We start from the raw sequence: 20040 nt of genomic DNA, 5'->3' as shown, positions 1-20040 counted from the left end.
CATACAGCGCTGACAGCAGCACCGTGACATACAGCGCTGACAGCAGCACCGTGACATACAGCGCTGACAGCAGCACCGTGACATACAGCGCTGACAGCAGCACCGTGACATACAGCGCTGACAGCAGCACCGTGACATACAGCGCTGACAGCAGCACCGTGACATACAGCGCTGACAGCAGCACCGTGACATACAGCGCTGACAGCAGCACCGTGACATACAGCGCTGACAGCAGCACCGTGACATACAGCACTGACAGCAGCACCGTAAGCAGCCCCAGGAGGAAGTCAGCACAGCACAGGGATGGTGTGATCCCCTCATAATAAGAACCCCCAGGAGGAAGTCAGCACAGCACAGGGATAGTGTGATCCCTTCATAATAAGAACCCCCAGGAGGAAGTCAGCACAGCACAGGGATATCATAAGCAGCCCCAGTAGAAATATGACACCGCTCAACCTCTTCAAAGAGGAGGGTAGGGGCATATAGTACGGTGTGCTTTTTTGGGTCAAGGAAGTGAGCCAAATGAATTAAGAAGGTCTGTGTGCTTGATTAAAAAAATAGTTTATAGACATATACATGGTCTACTGGTCACATGTGTTGAATTCCTCCGAGATCCATGCCTCATTCATTTTTAGAAATGTGAGGTAGTTAACACTGTGGTGAGCTAGGCGAGTACGCTTATCGGTCACAATCCCCCCTGCTGCGCTGAACGTCCTTTCGGACAGGACACTGGATGAGGGGCAAGCCAACAGTTCGATTGCAAATTGGGCAAGCTCTGGCCAGAGGTCAAGCCTGCCCACCCAGTAGTCTAGGGGTTCATCACTCCTCAGAGCGTCCACATCGGCCGTTAACCCAATGTAGTCGGACACCTGACGGTCTAGGCGTTCCCTGATGCTGGATCCGGATGACACCTGTCGATGGGTCGGCTGAAAGAATGACCTCATATCCGAAGTCACCAACACATCTTCAAACCGGCCTCTTCTTGCAGGCGCTGTTGGATTGGTACCCGCAAATCCTTCTCTGGGAGTGGGAATTGCTCCTCTGCCAGCGCACGCAAAAGCAGAATGCAGCATTTCTCGAAGCAAGGCCTGGAAGTGCTGCATTCTGACAGCCCTCTGCGACGGCGGTAACATTTCCGCCATTTTGTGTTTGTACCGGGGGTCTAAGTACGTTGCCACCCAGTACTGGTCCTTGACCCTCATGCTTTTTATACGGGGGTCCCTATTAAAACACTGGAGCATGAAGGCCCCCATTTGCACTAAAGTGGAAGCGGTGTGGTGGCCTGGCTCCTGCTCATCATCCAGGATAATGTCGTCCTCTTCATTCTCCTCTCCCCATCCTCGCACAACAGGGATCCCAGAAAGGTTTAAAGCATGCTCTTCTTGCTCCTGCTCATCCGCCCCGGCACCATCCTCCTCTGACTCCTCATCAGACTCCTGTTGTTGACTTGTCTCAGATAGAGTAGCCCCCCCTGGGAATTCATCCAGCATTGCGACTTCCTCATCTTCCCGCTCCTGCTCCTCCACAGCCTGATCAATGACACGACGCAATGCACGCTCCAGAAAGAAGGCATAAGGTACCATGTCACTGATGGCGCCATGGCTGCGACTGACCAGTTTGGTGATCTCCTCAAATGGCCGCAGAAGTCTGCATGTGTCGCGCATGAGCAGCCACTGGCGCGGTGAAAAAAAACCCAGCTCCCCAGAACCGTTTCTTTCGCAGAGTTCATACAGGTAGACGTTAACTGCACGTTTCTGCTGGAGCAGCCTATCAAGCATATAGAAGGTTGAGTTCCATCGCGTCGGGCAATCGCAAATAAGACGTCTGACCGGCAGATGGTGTCGCCGCTGAATGTCAGCAAGGCGAGCCATGGCCGTGTAAGATCTTCTGAAATGGGCCGAGATTTTCCTTGCCTGCCGCAAGATGTCCTGGACCCCAGGGTATTTGACAAGGAATCGCTGCACGACCAAGTTTAAGACGTGTGCCATGCACGGCACGTGCGTGATTTTGCCCTGTTTCAATGCGCTAAGCAGATTGGCACCGTTGTCACACACCACTTTACCAACTGTCAAATTGAGCGGTGTTAGCCACTCATCTGCCTGTGAACGCAAAGCTGAAAGGAGTGCCGGGCCAGTGTGGCTCTTTGCTTCCAGGCACAACAGACGCAGCACGGCATGGCAACGTCTCACCTGGCATGTGGAATAGGTTCTGGGGAGCTTGGGCGGTGCAGTGGAAGAGACGCTAGCAGCGGAAAAGGAGGAGGCAGCTGAGGAGGAGAGGGAGGAGGATGGAGTAGGAGGAGGAGAAGAAGAGTCAGGCCTGCATGCAATCCGTGGCGGTAAAACCAAATCTACACGGGTGCCACGGGTTACATGCTTGACGGCCGTCAGAAGGTTCACCCAGTGGGCAGTAAAACTGATATACCTTCCCTGCCCGTGTTTGCTAGACCACGTGTCTGTGGTCAGATGTATCTTGGCACCGACACTGTGTGCCAGAGATACATTCACTTGCCGCTGAACATGGCCATATAGCTCTGGGATGCCCTTCTCTGAGAAATACTTCCTTCCTGGGACCTTCCATTGTGGTGTTCCAATGGCCACAAATTTGCGAAAGGCCTCCGAGTCCACCAGTTTATATGGCAGTAGTTGGCGGGCTATGAGTTCTGACAAGCCAGCCGCCAACCGTTGGGCAAGAGGGTTATCCGGCGTCATCATTTTTTTACGCTCAAACATTAGGCCCACGGAAGCCTGCCTTTTTGCAGAAAAATGTGAGCTTGGCGTGATGGAAGGTGGAGTGGAGGACAATTGTGAGGAGAGAGGAGAAGGAGAAGTAGAAGACGAGGCTGGACGGTGAGAGCCTGCAGTGTGGCTTTGTGTGTTCCGTTGCTCCCACTGGGCTCGGTGATGGCTGCTCATGTGCCTTCTTAAGGCGGTCGTCCCTAGGTGAGTATTGGGCTTACCGCGACTAACGCGTTGACTGCAAAGATTGCAGATGGCAACGCTATTGTCAGCAGCGGACACGTTAAAAAAAGCCCACACTGCGGAGCCATGTGCCGGTGTCCTGGGAGCGCCAGATGTGACCGTACATGGTCGATGACTCGCTCCTGATACATTTGCAGTCTGCTTTGTCCCTGCTGTGCAATGTAAGTCATTGCTGCTTCTCCTCCCTATCTGCTGGTCCATATCTCCCTCTGAACTCCCCTCCTCTTCCTCTCTTGTGGGCACCCACGTGACATCACTAGACACGTCATCATCAACGTCACCTTCCCCACCGCTATAAGTAGAGATCTCGGAGTAGGCAGCAACACCGGGGACCAACCTCCTCCTTGGGCTGATCTGGGTACTGGCGTCAGACTGCTGAGTAGCGCTTGTTGCTACCTCCTCTTCCTGATCCAATACCAAGAGTGGCTGCGCATCAGAAATGTCCTCTTGATATGGATCGGAAAATAATTCCAGTGACTCAAGCGGAAGGTATGTGGTGGTGGTGGTGGTGGTCGTGTTGTTGGTGGTAGTGTCTTTGGGGGTGCACATAGCAGAGAGTGAAGAAGAGGGTGCAGATCGAGAGGATGAGGAGGGTGCAGAAGAGTAAGGCTGAGCGAGCCACTCAACCAAGTCTGGTGCATCCTTTAAAGTAATTGAACGCACCTTCTGCAACTTCCCACTTTGGCTCAAGCCTGTTGCTCCTGCCCTACCCCTACCACCCCTGCGGAAGGGCCTGCCTCTTCCTCTGCCTGTCATTTTTTAAATGACCCTGTGACAAAACTCTTAGTCCCTATACCGATGAAGGACTGCTGCAGTATAGGGCAGCGGTCAGCAGTGGTGCACGTCAACCCTATCTATTGTGGACCGATAGCGGTCCTTACAGAACAGCAGACTGTACCGCACTCAAGCCTATGTACCGTAGCACCCTATACCAAGTTACCAGTCCTTATAAGAACTTTTGTGGACCAAGCAGGTTGTGTATTAGTGTTTAGCAGACTGTACGTCAGTCCCTATACCGCTGAAGGACTGCTGCAGTATAGGGCAGCGGTCAGCAGTGGTGCACGTCAACCCTATCTATTGTGGACCGATAGCGGTCCTTACAGAACAGCAGACTGTACCGCACTCAAGCCTATGTACCGTAGCACCCTATACCAAGTTACCAGTCCTTATAAGAACTTTTGTGGACCAAGCAGGTTGTGTATTAGTGTTTAGCAGACTGTACGTCAGTCCCTATACCGCTGAAGGACTGCTGCAGTATAGGGCAGCGGTCAGCAGTGGTGCACGTCAACCCTATCTATTGTGGACCGATAGCGGTCCTTACAGAACAGCAGACTGTACCGCACTCAAGCCTATGTACCGTAGCACCCTATACCAAGTTACCAGTCCTTATAAGAACTTTTGTGGACCAAGCAGGTTGTGTATTAGTGTTTAGCAGACTGTACGTCAGTCCCTATACCGCTGAAGGACTGCTGCAGTATAGGGCAGCGGTCAGCAGTGGTGCACGTCAACCCTATCTATTGTGGACCGATAGCGGTCCTTACAGAACAGCAGACTGTACCGCACTCAAGCCTATGTACCGTAGCACCCTATACCAAGTTACCAGTCCTTATAAGAACTTTTGTGGAACAAGCAGGTTGTGTGTTAGTGATTAGCAGACTGTACGTCAGTCCCTATACCGCTGAAGGACTGCTGCAGTATAGGTGAGCGGTCAGCAGTGGTGCACGTCAACCCTATCTATTGTGGACCTATAGCGGTCCTTACAGAACAGCAGACTGTACCGCACTCAAGCCTATGTACCGTAGCACCCTATACCAAGTTACCAGTCCTTATAAGAACTTTTGTGGACCAAGCAGGTTGTGTATTAGTGTTTAGCAGACTGTACGTCAGTCCCTATACCGCTGAAGGACTGCTGCAGTATAGGGCAGCGGTCAGCAGTGGTGCACGTCAACCCTATCTATTGTGGACCGATAGCGGTCCTTACAGAACAGCAGACTGTACCGCACTCAAGCCTATGTACCGTAGCACCCTATACCAAGTTACCAGTCCTTATAAGAACTTTTGTGGACCAAGCAGGTTGTGTATTAGTGTTTAGCAGACTGTACGTCAGTCCCTATACCGCTGAAGGACTGCTGCAGTATAGGGCAGCGGTCAGCAGTGGTGCACGTCAACCCTATCTATTGTGGACCGATAGCGGTCCTTACAGAACAGCAGACTGTACCGCACTCAAGCCTATGTACCGTAGCACCCTATACCAAGTTACCAGTCCTTATAAGAACTTTTGTGGACCAAGCAGGTTGTGTATTAGTGTTTAGCAGACTGTACGTCAGTCCCTATACCGCTGAAGGACTGCTGCAGTATAGGGCAGCGGTCAGCAGTGGTGCACGTCAACCCTATCTATTGTGGACCGATAGCGGTCCTTACAGAACAGCAGACTGTACCGCACTCAAGCCTATGTACCGTAGCACCCTATACCAAGTTACCAGTCCTTATAAGAACTTTTGTGGACCAAGCAGGTTGTGTATTAGTGTTTAGCAGACTGTACGTCAGTCCCTATACCGCTGAAGGACTGCTGCAGTATAGGGCAGCGGTCAGCAGTGGTGCACGTCAACCCTATCTATTGTGGACCGATAGCGGTCCTTACAGAACAGCAGACTGTACCGCACTCAAGCCTATGTACCGTAGCACCCTATACCAAGTTACCAGTCCTTATAAGAACTTTTGTGGAACAAGCAGGTTGTGTGTTAGTGATTAGCAGACTGTACGTCAGTCCCTATACCGCTGAAGGACTGCTGCAGTATAGGTGAGCGGTCAGCAGTGGTGCACGTCAACCCTATCTATTGTGGACCTATAGCGGTCCTTACAGAACAGCAGACTGTACCGCACTCAAGCCTATGTACCGTAGCACCCTATACCAAGTTACCAGTCCTTATAAGAACTTTTGTGGACCAAGCAGGTTGTGTATTAGTGTTTAGCAGACTGTACGTCAGTCCCTATACCGCTGAAGGACTGCTGCAGTATAGGGCAGCGGTCAGCAGTGGTGCACGTCAACCCTATCTATTGTGGACCGATAGCGGTCCTTACAGAACAGCAGACTGTACCGCACTCAAGCCTATGTACCGTGGCACCCTATACCAAGTTACCAGTCCTTATAAGAACTTTTGTGGAACAAGCAGGTTGTGTGTTAGTGATTAGCAGACTGTACGTCAGTCCCTATACCGCTGAAGGACTGCTGCAGTATAGGGCAGCGGTCAGCAGTGGTGCACGTCAACCCTATCTATTGTGGACCGATAGCGGTCCTTACAGAACAGCAGACTGTACCGCACTCAAGCCTATGTACCGTAGCACCCTATACCAAGTTACCAGTCCTTATAAGAACTTTTGTGGAACAAGTGAGTTGTGAATGTTTAGCAGACTGCAGCAGAAGGGCAGCAGTCAAGTATAATATCCTTTCTATATTTGGAAGAAAGAATATTATACATGTACAAGCCTATTACTGTACCACTGATACCAGTCCTGAAAAGAACCTTTGTGGAACTAATAATAACAGCAAGTCTTTAAAATTACCCTCACTGCCTGACAACACTGCTTCCTTCCTGTCCCTATACAAATTGGCAAAAAAAGAGAACGATTAGTGGTTACTGGAACAGCTCTTTTGTGGACCTTGATAGTAACAGCTAATGATGATGATGATGATGATGATGATGAAAGACTAATCTGGCTGTCCCTGTAGCATACACCGTCCTTTCCCTTTCTCTAAACTAACAAAAGACACTCAGGCTGCTGCAAGAATCAGCAGCACAGCAAACCTATCAACACCTAACACCTATACCAGTCCTGAAAAGAACTTTTGTGTACCAAATAGCTAGTGGTTTATCTCTCCCTACTCCACACAGGAACCTGTCCCTATCGTAACAGAAGAAAGAATGTAAAATGGCCACCGGATCGGGTGTATTTATAGGTTAGGGGGAATGTCCAAGTGTCCATGTGCTGTCATGTCTCAATTGGCTGTCCTGTATCACATGATAAACGTGTCACCAAAGGTTAAAGTTCTTGTATACATTAAACACGTAAGTCCGCCGCGGCGAACGACGGAAAAAGGCGTTCGAACGTGCGGACCGCGAATGTCGGAAATTCGCCGCGAAACGACCGCCGGGCGAAACGTTCGTCCATCACTATTTGGGTACATGACCTTGCAATTGCCAGTTAAAGTTGGTCCAGTGCCGAACAGCAAAAAAGGGCCTGGTCATGAAGAGAGTAACATTTTTCTGGAGCTGAAGTGGTTAATGGAGATTTCACATAAACTCATTATCTAAAATCCCCCGTGGTGAGTGCTCCCATAGCAAGCCTCTTTCTTTGAGGGCATCCGTGTGTGCTTGTTCCCAAGCTGACTCTGTGTGTCCTTTGACACACAGAACGGGGTTCAGCCCTCCGCCCCCGACTCCCTCCTCACTGGTTGTAATTGTGTCTGAGCCAACCAGGAGGGAGAGAAATGAGAGAGCAGTTGCTCTTGTGCACATTGCTGGATTGAGATAGAGCTCAGTTAAAGTGGTTGTAAACCCTTATAAACCACTTTGACCTACAGGTAAGCCTAGATCAAGGCTTACCTGTAGGTCCAAGTAATATCTCCTAAACCTATACGGTTTAGGAGATATTTCCAAAAAGACAGCCACCGCTATCTACGGCGCATGCACCATAGACAGCGGCGCGCAGGCGCACTGGGCACGCCGAAGATTGCAGTGATATGCCGCGAGTGTCAGCTCCCGTGCACATGCAGGGGAGTGATGTCATCGCTGCTCTGGCGAATCACAGCGCTGAAGCAGCGAGACCCGGAAGTCACTCCGGGATCCATGGCAGTGGCAGACATGAAGACGGAGGACCGCTTCAGGGGCTTCGTTCTCAGGTAAGTTATTCATAATGAGCTAATATGCTATGCATACTAGCTCATTATGCCTTTGCCTTGCAGGTTGCTTCCCCCCCCCCCCCCATGGGTTTACAACCACTTTAAGTATTGAAGGAGGTTGGGGGGGATCTGCACACAGAAGGATTTTTATCTTGTTTCATAGAATGAATGAAGGTAAAGAGCCTTTAGAAACACTTTAATATAATGCTTATTGTTTTATTGATGAATTAGTGCCTAAAAGACATAAGTTAATGATTCTCTTTCACAGATAAGTTACGGAGCTACAGACCCTTCTCTTACTGACAGACGTCTTTATCCTCATGTTTTCCGGACAGTTCAGAATGATCATGTCCACTATTTGGCTGTAATTGAGCTGTTGAAATACTTTGGCTGGACTTGGGTTGGAATATTCACAACAGATGATGATGCTGGAGATAAGGAAAGAGAAATTTTAACTAAGTACATGATCACTCATGGGATTTGCATTGAGTTTACACATAAACAAGGAATAGAAACTGTAAATGATAGAATGTCTTTCAAAGCTATTGAAGCCTCTGCCGCTAATTTGAAAAACTCCACTTCTAAGGTCATCGTAGTCTGTGGATCTTATGTCTACATCAATGCAGTTTTCTCTCTCTATGACAGTTTTGTCTCTGATAAAACATTTATTTTTCCTCCTATTTGGGTTTCCAGATCTTCAGTACATCTATTACCAATAACTGCAATTAACGGGAGTTTAGCGGTGGAACTCTACCCCTTATCCCTTCCAGATAAAGAGCATTTCTTTGATGGCATTGACAAGATGAATAGTACAAACAATTCACCAGGTTCCCATTATTTTTTAACTATCGCAAAGTGTTTGTCTGCAAACAGAGGAAAGAGCAAAATAGTGTGTGAAACAACAACTGACAAAGCAGAAAAATATCCAAACATGGACGGTTTTGTGAATCAAGGTGTCACGCCGCGAATATATTGCGCAGTAGAAAACTTGGCTAAAGCTCTTCACAATATGCAACTACTCCGTAAAGGAAAATCTGATGATAGGCGACGTCATTATTATAAGCATCAGGTAGAGGGTACATCATATCTTCATTTTAAAGAAATATTTAACACAACATTAATGTACAGAATGTTCCGTTAGATAGTTTGATAGATAGTTAGAAACACTTTTAATAAATACACAGTATTTTCAGTTCAAAATGTAAAGTTCTTATTAAGGTGCCAGTCATCAATTTTACTTAACCACTTCAATACCGGGCATTTTCACCTTCCTGCCCAGACCAAATTTCAGCTTTCAGCACTGTTGCACTTTAATTGACAATTGCAGGGTCATGCGCACTGTACCCATATTCATTTTTTATCATTTTTTGAAACAGATAGAGCTTTATTTTGATGGTATTTAATCCCCTACTGTTTTTTTTTTTTTTTTACTTTTTGCTAAACAACCAAAAAAAGATTGAACATTTGGGAAAAAAAAAGTTTTTCTTATTTTCTGTATAACATTTTGCAAATATAAAATATCAATATAACATTTTTTTCCATTGGTACCAAACCCCAGAAACCCTAAGCAAAACCTATTCAACAACCATGGATGCATGCATTGCAAGAATGACTTCAGCCCCCTGCAACATATAGTACTGGCCACTAATTCAGCCATATTGGGAAACCAATTGGGAATTACATATGAAGACCAGGATCAGATTCTCCCAGCCCATCTCCACAATGCTCTAGAAAACTGAAACAGGCTTTTTGGAGCCATACCAGACCACATGCCCTTAACATGGGGGGTGCCCCCCACCCCAAAGCACCTGGTCCCATAGTGATGGAGGCAAGGGCCTCTTCCTCAAAACCTTGGGCGGTGGTTGTGGTTGTCTATGGGTGGGGGTCTTATCGGAATCTGGAAATCCCCTTTAACAAGGGGGCCCCCAGATTCTGGCCCCTCCCCATGTGAATGAGTATAGGGTACCCTATCCAATTATCAAAAAAGTGTAAAAAGGGATTAAAGACACTACACAAGTTTTTGACAATTCCTTTATTAAAAAATAGCCGCAACGCTGAACCCAAGAAAAGAAAAAACCTCCGGCATCGAAGCTCCCTGCCAACTGCCTGCTAATTCATCTGACATTTCTTTAATAGCTACGGGGAGAAGTCATCAGCGGGTGACCACACCCCCTTTTAAAGTCATTGACCCAGCATGTCCTGGTCGCAGAGGGGTGGGGTGGGGTCACTGGAGTGAAAATTCTATTTGCGTTTAGTAATTGTACCCTATGTTCCCTAACGGCAGAATGCAGAAAAGGAATAAAAATGGTTCCAATCTCTCATATCTAGGCACAAGTCTTCTAGTTGCTTAGCATGAAACATATACTACAAATAAAAAAAAGCAAAAAAAAAAAACGTTTTTTTTTTAAGTAAAAGAGGCGAACTCTCTGACTTACAAGTGTATAGCTTGTGTGTTCTAATTTTATTTTCTGCATATTTCTTATCCACTTAGGCTCTCACACCTGTTCACCCCTTAGGGACCCAAGCAATTTTCACATTTCTGCTATGAGCCTGTTTAATTGGCAATGATTTTGTCATTACATAACAATGTAATACAGTACATATATTGTTTTTTTTTTTTAAGGACAAACGAGGCTTTCCTGACAGACTACATGGCAGCCTATGTGTGGGTTAACCCCGCCTCCTCTCCAATGCTATAGGAACTCATTCCCATAAATGAACACTCACCACTAGATACTGTGTTTCTTTTTTGTCCTCCTCCAAATGGATCTACAAATGCTGTTTCGCATCCGGATGGATCTAGGATTCTTTCTGGCATACCTTTTGTGGTGCAGCTCAGAGCCCAGCCACAGGTGGGCGAGTAGCTTTCAGAAGCTGTGTAGACCCCTATGGTGGAAGGGTGGTCGCCTCTGTATGCTCAACGGACGGTCAGACAGATGCATCAATGGCTGGCAAGGTCTGCGGTTTTTCTCTACCTCCATGGCAGTCTTCTATTTGTCTGTTTTGTCTGTTTCCCCTTAGTATGCGTGTGTGGCTTCCTGTACTATACTTCATGGTGGCTGGAGCGCTTGTGCATTCCAGCTCGCCACGGTGTTTCCACATTACGGTCGCCTCCATTGGTCACGAATGCGCTTTTGGCCTCCGCGGGTCCGAGGCTTGGTTCATGCTTGCTCAGTCCTGCGGGTCGGATGGCAGGCACACAGGTGCCGTACGGCCACCTCCCCACGGCGCAGGTGCGAGGTGGGAAGTGCGATGACGTCAAAAAAGGGAAAAAATAGGGAAATAGTAATATTAGTTATATTGTTTATGAATACATATATATTTGGGTGAGCAAGTTTGTTTCAAATTGCTCCCGATATCCTTGGCTTTCAGGCCCTCACTTTATTTTGCAGACCACCCGTATTGTGACGCTCTTCATCCAGAGATCATGGATAAGTCTCCGCCTCTAAGTGGCCAGCCCTCACGCACTAGGTATGTGCTTGTGGGGGGAGGGGTTAAGGTACAGTCGCATATATTTGCGCCTTTTGATGACATATCCCCCCCCCCCCCCCTATTTTTTTCTTTTTCCAGCCCTTCCAGATTGGACCCACAGATCGGAGTCCAGAAGAATAGAGACCTTACCAGGCCACAATACCACTCATCATCCAGATCCAGACGAGACTCTCCATATGGATCTCACCACCAGAGGAGATGCTCCCATGCCTCCTCCAGACACTGCTCCCACCACCATGATAGCTGTTCTGATCGCAGAGCCTGCTGGGGATGTGGGACACTAGTCCAGGAGGGCAAGCCCTTGTGCGACCATAGTTATTCCTGTGTGGTTGGGGAAAAGAAGACGGAAAGTCAGCGTATGGAATCTTTTGTAAAACATGTGGTGCAACAATCACTGAGGGAGATGGATACACACACGCTGAGCCAATCCACTACTTTGTCTGGCCCTCCAGCTGATGAGGCCCGTGATGATCCGGGTACTTCCCAGCCCTATGTGACTTCCAATGACTCTTATGATGATGAGTTTGTAGGCGAAGAGGACATGGAAAGGCTTCGACTTCGCTATGGTCTCGCCACTAATCAAAGCAATTAAGAAGGCCCTTAAGTGGGAAGGCTCATCCACCCACCCAGTTAAGCATAAAAAGTTCTTCAAGCAGCTGGGGAAAGAATGCTCAAACTTTCCTCTTCTTACCCCGTTGAAGGATATTATTGAGAAAGAGTGGAATAAGGTGGATAAGAAGACTTCCATGGCTAATAAGACTTCCAGATTATATCCCTTCAAGACAGAAGAGGTAAAATATTTGGAAAATGCTCCTCTTGTGGATGCAGGCTTGATGCATCTAGCTAAACATGTTACTCTCCCTTTGGATGATGCAGTATGCTTTAAAGATGAAAATTAAAACAAGAATATTAGTGCGCTAATACCATGTATGGCAATATGTCAAACCAAATAAATATAACAAATGAAAGTCCGTGTGTATAAAACACCTGAAATGCTTCACAAAACGTGCTCCATAAATAAATAAAATTATGAGCAGAATAAAAGGTTCCAACCACTATCTTAGGCGGGCTGCTGCACAGGGAATGGATGGATAAATGAATCACAAATAATTGTCAATTCTTTGCAATCATAACACTTCCATGCAATAAATTGAAAAAAAAAACTTTAAATATAGCAGCTTGCATTTGCCTTGAGAGCTTTCCAAAAATCCCATTATGCAGTCTCCTATACTGAGTCCATACGCCTCATGCCCCTCCAGTGTTCAAACGCTAAACTGAATGTGTCTCTTCACTTCCTAATCTCCTCCTCCTCTTATTTCCACCTTATTTCCACCATTCACATACAAAGGAAAAAAAGAGAGAGAGACAGGGCATAGCGTGATACTGCAAGGTAAAATAGGCTATTTCATACTCGTCGTTCCATTCACAAAACCTCTCTTGTTTGGAGCATAGATTGATGCCAACTGTCAGATTCTACTCCTCCTCACAGCCTCCCCGTGCTTTACTACACTGCAGGCTTGACGTCACTGGCTCCTCCTCCCGATGCGTTGTGTCACAGGTCACGTGACATTCTCAAGGGAAATGAGCCTTGTGATGCTCGGGGGAGATTTTTAAACTGCATTATGTTGTGCGGTTGCCATAGTGACTCCACAGGGATCCTTGTGATATCATACCACCTCTCTCTGAGCTCCCAACATGAGCCGAAACATGACAAACTTATAGTACAATCTTTGCCACAAAAATTATATATAAGCATTGTACATGTTCATTACGTTTTACCAATCTGAACATAGCTATTTAATAAGAAATCTTAAAAATACAGATAAACACAGAAAATACCAATAAAATAAAAATAAAAGTAAAAATAAATATAAAAATAAAAATAAAATTACAGTTAAAAAAGAGAGTTAAAAGAGGATCTGTCATAACCATACTTGTGGTGCTAAAATAACTCCTAAATCCTTTTCTCACCCTTATGCTTTATCCCATGTAATAATCTAAAATCCTTCACCCAGGGGTTGCTGATCTTAAATAGTACAGATATGAAAATATTAAATGCTTCAAATAAATACTAAAAATCAGATATAAAACGGTTTAAATCAAAATCAATATTGAGGCCAGGAGGCACAAAACGTAAAACGTTTTACGTAAAACGTAATGAACATGTACAATGCTTATATAATTTTGTGGCAAAGATTTTACTCTAAATTTGTCATGATTCAGCTCATGTTGGGAGCTCAGAGAGAGGTGGTATGATATCACAAGGATCCATGTGGAGTCACTATGGCAACCACACAACATAATGCGGTTTAAAAATCTCCCCCGAGCATCACAAGGCTCATTTCCCTTGAGAATGTCACGTGACCTGTGACGCAATGCGTCGGGAGGAGGAGCCAATGACGCCAAGCCTGCAGTGTAGTAAAGCACGGGGAGGCTGTGAGGAGGAGTAGAATCTGACAGTTGCCATCAATCTATGCTCCAAACAAGAGAGGTTTTGTGAGTGGACTCACTATAGGAGACTGCATAATGGGATTTTTGTAAAGCTCTCAAGGCTAATGCAAGCTGTTATGATTGCAAAGAATCGACAATTATTTGTGATTCATTTATACATCCATCCCCTGTGTATTTTTATAACACAGATTTATCTAATTATTATATATATACACTGTACCAGCGCTTGAGCACTTTGCACTTTAACCCTTTCATGACTAAGCCTATTTTTGGAATTTGGTGTTTACAAGTTAAAATCCATATTTTTTGCTAGAAAATTACTTGGAACCCCCAAACATTATATATATTTTTTTAGCAGAGACTCTAGAGAATAAAATTGTTGCAATATTTTATGTCACACGGTATTTGCGCAGTGGTGTTTTAAACGCAACTTTTTGGGAAAAGGGACACTTTCATGAATAAAAAAAAAAAAAACAGTAAAATTAGCCCAATTTTTTTGCATAATGTGAAAGATAATGTTACGCCGAGTAAATAGATACCAAACATGTCACACTTTATAATTGCGCGCACTTGTAGATTGACGACAAAGTACGGTACCTAAAAATCTCAATAGGTGATGCTTTAAAAAAAAATTACGGTTACCAGGTTAGCGTTACAGAGGAGGTCTAGTGCTAGAATTATTGCTCTCGCTCTGATGATCGCGGCGATACCTCACATGTGTGATTTGAACACCGTTTACATACGCGGGCGCGACTTCTGTATGCGTTTTCTTTGCTTTGCGAGCTCGCGGGGACGGCGGGCGCTTTAAAAAAATTTTTTTTTTTTTTTTATTTATTTTAAAATGACTAAATTGTTTTAAAAAAAAAAAAATTGATCACTTTTATTGCTGTCACAAGGAATGTAAACATCCCTTGTGACAGTAATAGGTGGTGACAGGTCCTCTTTATGGAGGGATCGGGGGTCTAAAAGACCCCCCACCCCTCCTTTACACTTCAATGTATTCAGATCGCCGAAAACGGCGATTCTGAATACCGGATATTTTTTTAAAACCGGCGCCATTGGCAGCCGAGTAAACGGGAAGTGACGTCATGACGTCGCTTCCGTGTTTACGATGAGGAGACTGGAACGAAGCCGATTACGGCTTCGTTCCAGTTCCTCCGCAGCAGCCGGAGGCGTCGGATTGCGAATCGGTGCTCCCGATCGAGCGGGAGCACCGGTAACAACGGCGAGAGGCGGCGGGAGGGGGGACTTCCTCTCCCGCTCCTCCGGCATAACAGCCGAGCGGCTTTTAGCCGCATCGGTTGTTATGCCTGGATAGCCAATCGCCTGCTGCAAAAAACGGTACCGGGATGATGCCTGCAGGTGCGGGCATCATCCCGGTATACCCCCCGGAAGCCGAGTACGCATATATCTGCGTACGCTCGGCGGGAACGGGTTAATCCTTTAAAGATGGTCTTGAAAGGAAGATTTACCAGGACTTCAAGAGGATCTATGGACTTGCCGGTATGGCCTGTAAACTTGCCTTGGTGCTAGCAGCCATGTCCAAGGCCATGGAAGCTTGGACGGAGAATGTAGACTCCTTCCTCAGAGGAGTTTCTGAAGAGTTGGCTAGAAGTTTGGCAGTGGCGGAGATAAAGCTAGTGGCAGTCTTTCTATTAACCTGATCCGCCTGCTGGCTCATGTTATGTTATCTTCAGTCACGGCTAAGCGGGCTTTGTGGTTGCATCCCTGGCTCGCTGATCCGGTCTCACTGTTTGGCAACAAGCTGGATGATGCCATAACATGGGCCATGGGCTGTAAGTCTGGCTTCCTTCCCCAGGACAGACATCTGCTTGGATGGAAGAAACCCCAATATAGAAAATGCAGCCCAGAGCGCTCAAGAGAAGCACGCTCTTACAAGCCTGGATGGGACTTCAGGAAGAATTGGAGCAGAGGACAGGCATCCTTTCGTAAGCACGCTAAAAGCCAGACGTCCAGTGGACGTGAGCCGGCCAAGTCCTTCTGAGATTGCGCCCATCCAGGCAAGTCAGATGGGGGCCCGTCTGTTCCTCTTCCAGCACATCTGGGTGGCCTTGATCTCAGACTACTGGTTCGTCAGGACGATCTCATCAGGACACAGATGGGCCTTCTCCAGTACTCCTCCCCCCAGATTAATTTCCACTCTACTTCCTCATTTGTAGGAACAGAGACAGGTGTTGCTGTCCTACGTGGAATTACTGAAGATTCAAGGTGTAGCAGGACGGAGCTAGAGGCGGACATGTGAACAGTGCTTTACAGGAGCTCCGGCCGGGACATCACATTCTGTTAACATCCTGATTGTCAGAGACACGGAACCTCCACAATATCGAAACCCCCTTATCCCCTGTACCTTGATGAACAACCGGAGATGGTTAAATATGAACCAGCACCTATGGAACCGGCCATGGAACGATTATCCTGCTATGCCTGGGGATACCAAGATGGCGGCACGCATGAGGCAGCAGACCAGGGCACCAGCAGCACACAGCGGAGCTGAGCTGATAGATCGCCCACACACTCTGGGAAGGTAAGCCCGCTACCCCGCAGATACCCTGGATGAAGAAGAGGCCTGTCCAGAGATAGACTTCCCCATACAGATACAAGGGACACAGGGCTGATGCAGCGGATGGACCCTCATTAAAAAAAACAAATCATGGAGGCTATTTACACCTGCCAAACTACTCTCACTGAGCACATAGATGGGATGAGGGCAGAAATGTCCTTCCTGAAGCAGGATGTACAGAACGTCAGAGAGAGACCTTCAGAAGCAGAGCAAAGAATTAGTGACATGGAGAATGTGGTGCCTCCTATGGAGGCTAAAGTACTAAATTAACACAGAGAAGTACATGCTTACACTGATAAGCTTGGAGAAATGGAGGACAGACAGAGGAGAAACAATGTCCGTTTTGTCAGTTTTCCTTAAAAAGCTGAAGGAAAACAGCCAGAAGATTTTCTGGAGATTTGGCTTAAAGATAATATGGCTAACATCACTCGCTCACCCCCCCCCCTTTCCTGGCCGACCGGGTAGCGTGCTCGGACAAGGGTCTGAAGTTGACCTGGGGGGGACCCCCACGCCGATTTTTTTCGGCGTTGGGGTTCCCCTTTAAGTCCATACCAGGTGGCGGGGCCAGCGACGTCTCCTTCGTGGGCCCCACCTACCTGGAGACGCGCTCAAAATGAGCGGACTTTCCTCTGCGTGCGTGGGCGAGTCCGTTCATTTTAAAAGTAGGGCGGATAGTACGGCGGACTTAGTACGCCGTATTAGTCCGTGGAAAAAGTGTCGTGTGTGGGCAAGTAGCCCGTTCGGAAAGTCCGATGGACAGTCTGGCGGGAAGTCCGCCAGACTAAGTCCATCGGATAGTCCGCTACGTGTGTACGCGGCATAAGACCCACGGGACACTCTCTAGAATAGACTTAGTGCTATCGTCATTAGATGGACTTTCATATATATCTGACATCAGACATCTCCCTAGAGCTATATCAGACCACTCTCCCTTGGAGGTTACACTGGATCTGAAAGCTCTACGGGGAAGGAGACAATGGCAGATAAACTGGCTCCAAGAGGAATACATTACTATTAAATGCAAAACAAGCATTGATCAATATTGGAAGGAGAATGGGATGGAAACACGGATGGCCAATCAGTGGGATGTCGTTGAGGCGACCATGAGGGGAGTCTTTACGAGTCTTTACGACTGGACTAGAAATTTCTCTAAAGTGATCAACTCTGATATGAAAGACGCAGAGATCAAAGCTGAAACGCTGAAAGGGAATATATACACGTCTCAAACCATCTAAATACACAGCTTGGCAGGCCCAAACGCGGCAGTACAGCTTACTTCTGACCGAACACACGGCTACAAAGCAACTATGCCACGATAGGTCCTTCTTTGAATTTGGAGACGAGAGCGGTTGCCTTCTCTTCCTCTTAGCGAGACCACTCAATACCACGATCTCGGTAGTGAAACTTCTGTCGCAGCTGTCGCCGCCGCCGCCGCCGCCTTCTGTTCTGTTCTGTTCTTCTCTTTTTCTTCTTCTTCTTCAGATGTTGCCTCATCGAGTCCTCCACTCACAATGGCTCTGACCGGGCACGCGGCGACTTATATAGGGACATCTCGGATGATGTCCCCGCCCATTACGAGGCAACATCTGAAGAAGAAGAAGAACAGAACAGAACAGAAGGCGGCAGCGGCGACAGCGGCGACAGAAGACTGAAGAGGGGGACAAGACCCCCGAAGTCGGAAGAAGAGGCCGCGGTGAGGAAGAAAGCTGGACTCCTCCGCTAGTAAAAGAGCTACAAGAAGATAGCGGAGGAGTCCGGCGAGAAGACCCCCGAAGACGGAAGACGCCCGGTGCTGTGCAATAAACTATTTTATCTTGTGTGTTGTGTTTTTTTTGTACTTTATTTTACAGGTGAATGGGTAGGGGTACATTGTACCCCATACTCATTCACATAGGGTGGGGGGCCGGTATCCGGGGGCCCCCTTATTAAAGGGGGCTCCCGGATTCCGATAAGCCCCTTGCCCGCAGATCCCGACAACCAACGGCCAGGGTTGTCGGGAAGAGGCCCTTGTCCTCATCAACATGGGGACAAGGTGCTTTGGGGTGGGGGGGCGCGGCACGGCCCCCCTTCCCCAAGGCACCCCCCATGTTGAGGGCACGTGGCCTGGTACGGCCCCGGAGGGGGGGCACTCGCTCACCCCCCCCCCCCTTTCCTGGCCGACCAGGTAGCGTGCTCGGACAAGGGTCTGAAGTTGACCTGGGGGGGACCCCCACGCCGATTTTTTTCGGCATTGGGGTTCCCCTTTAAGTCCATACCAGGTGGCGGGGCCAGCGACGTCTCCTTCGTGGGCCCCACCTACCTGGAGACGTGCTCAAAATGAGCGGACTTTCCTCTGCGTGCATGGGCGAGTCCGTTCATTTCAAAAGTAGGGCGGATAGTACGGTGGACTTAGTACGCCGTATTAGTCCGTGGAAAAAGTGCCGTGTGTGGGCAAGTAGCCCGTTCGGAAAGTCAGATGGACAGTCTGGCGGGAAGTCCGCCAGACTAAGTGTCTGGCGGGAAGTCCGCCAGACTAAGTCCGTCGGATAGTCCGCTACGTGTGTACGCGGCATAAGACCCACGGGACACTCTCTAGAATAGACTTAGTGCTATCGTCAGTAGATGGACTTTCATATATATCTGACATCAGACATCTCCCTAGAGCTATATCAGACCACTCTCCCTTGGAGGTTACACTGGATCTGAAAGCTCTACGGGGAAGGAGACAATGGCAGATAAACTGGCTTCAAGAGGAATACATTACTATTAAATGCAAAACAAGCATTGATCAATATTGGAAGGAGAATGGGATGGAAACACGGATGGCCAATCAATGGGATGTCGTTGAGGCGACCATGAGGGGAGTCTTTATGACTGGACTAGAAATTTCTCTAAAGTGATCAACTCTGATATGAAAGACGCAGAGATCAAAGCTGAAACGCTGAAAGGGAATATATACACGTCTCAAACCATCTAAATACACAGCTTGGCAGGCCCAAACGCGGCAGTACAGCTTACTTCTGACCGAACACACGGCTACAAAGCAACTATGCCACGATAGGTCCTTCTTTGAATTTGGAGACGAGAGTGGTTGCCTTCTCTTCTTCTTAGCGAGACCACTCAATACCACGATCTCGGTAGTGAAACTCAAAAAAAATGAATGGAGAGGTGGTAGGGGAATTTTAGGAGATTCTAAACACCTTTCTGAACGTCTACGAAACCCTATACCAGACTCACTCGAAATACTGATCAGGAACTAGCAGACTATATGCAGGATTTATCCCTCCCTTCACTAGCTCAGGAAGATAGGGAAACTTTGGAACTACCAATATCGCTGGAAGAAATAAGCAGCACAATTTCCTCCTTCAAACCTGGTAAATCACCTGGCTTAGATGGGCTCCCAGCGGAGTGATACCAATTACATAAGGAGAAACTAGCTCCAACTCTCCAAAAAGTTTTTATAGCAGCAGGAAAAGAGGACATATTACCAGACTCTCTGAGGGAGGCCTTAATTGTAGTGATCCCCAAACCTGCTAAGGATCCGCACGAATGTGAGTCATACAGACTGATCTCTCTAATCAACTCGGATGTCAAAATACTGACCAAAATTCTAACTAGAAAACTAGATTGAAGTCAGTGATCCTTAAAGGGGTTGT

General features: G+C 47.4%; 1 protein-coding gene across 1 annotated transcript in view; it reads left to right on the top strand.

Moving 5' to 3' along the window:
• LOC143975931 (extracellular calcium-sensing receptor-like) overlaps window positions 1-20040 on the top strand; it is a 69895-nt gene that overhangs the window by 36750 nt on the left and 13105 nt on the right. Inside the window, exon 3 of the mRNA XM_077478464.1 lies at window positions 8150-8950. Coding sequence (XP_077334590.1) covers window positions 8150-8950 — 801 coding nt within the window. The remainder of the gene's footprint in view (window positions 1-8149; window positions 8951-20040) is intronic.

The sequence above is a fragment of the Lithobates pipiens genome, unplaced genomic scaffold (genome assembly GCF_037356315.1).
Source record: "Lithobates pipiens isolate NorthernLeopardFrog02 unplaced genomic scaffold, aLitPip1_a1.2 Scaffold_13, whole genome shotgun sequence".
NCBI classification, from domain to species: domain Eukaryota; kingdom Metazoa; phylum Chordata; class Amphibia; order Anura; family Ranidae; genus Lithobates; species Lithobates pipiens.
Note: the sequence above shows the minus strand (reverse complement) of the source record. Positions and strands in the feature narration are given on the sequence as shown.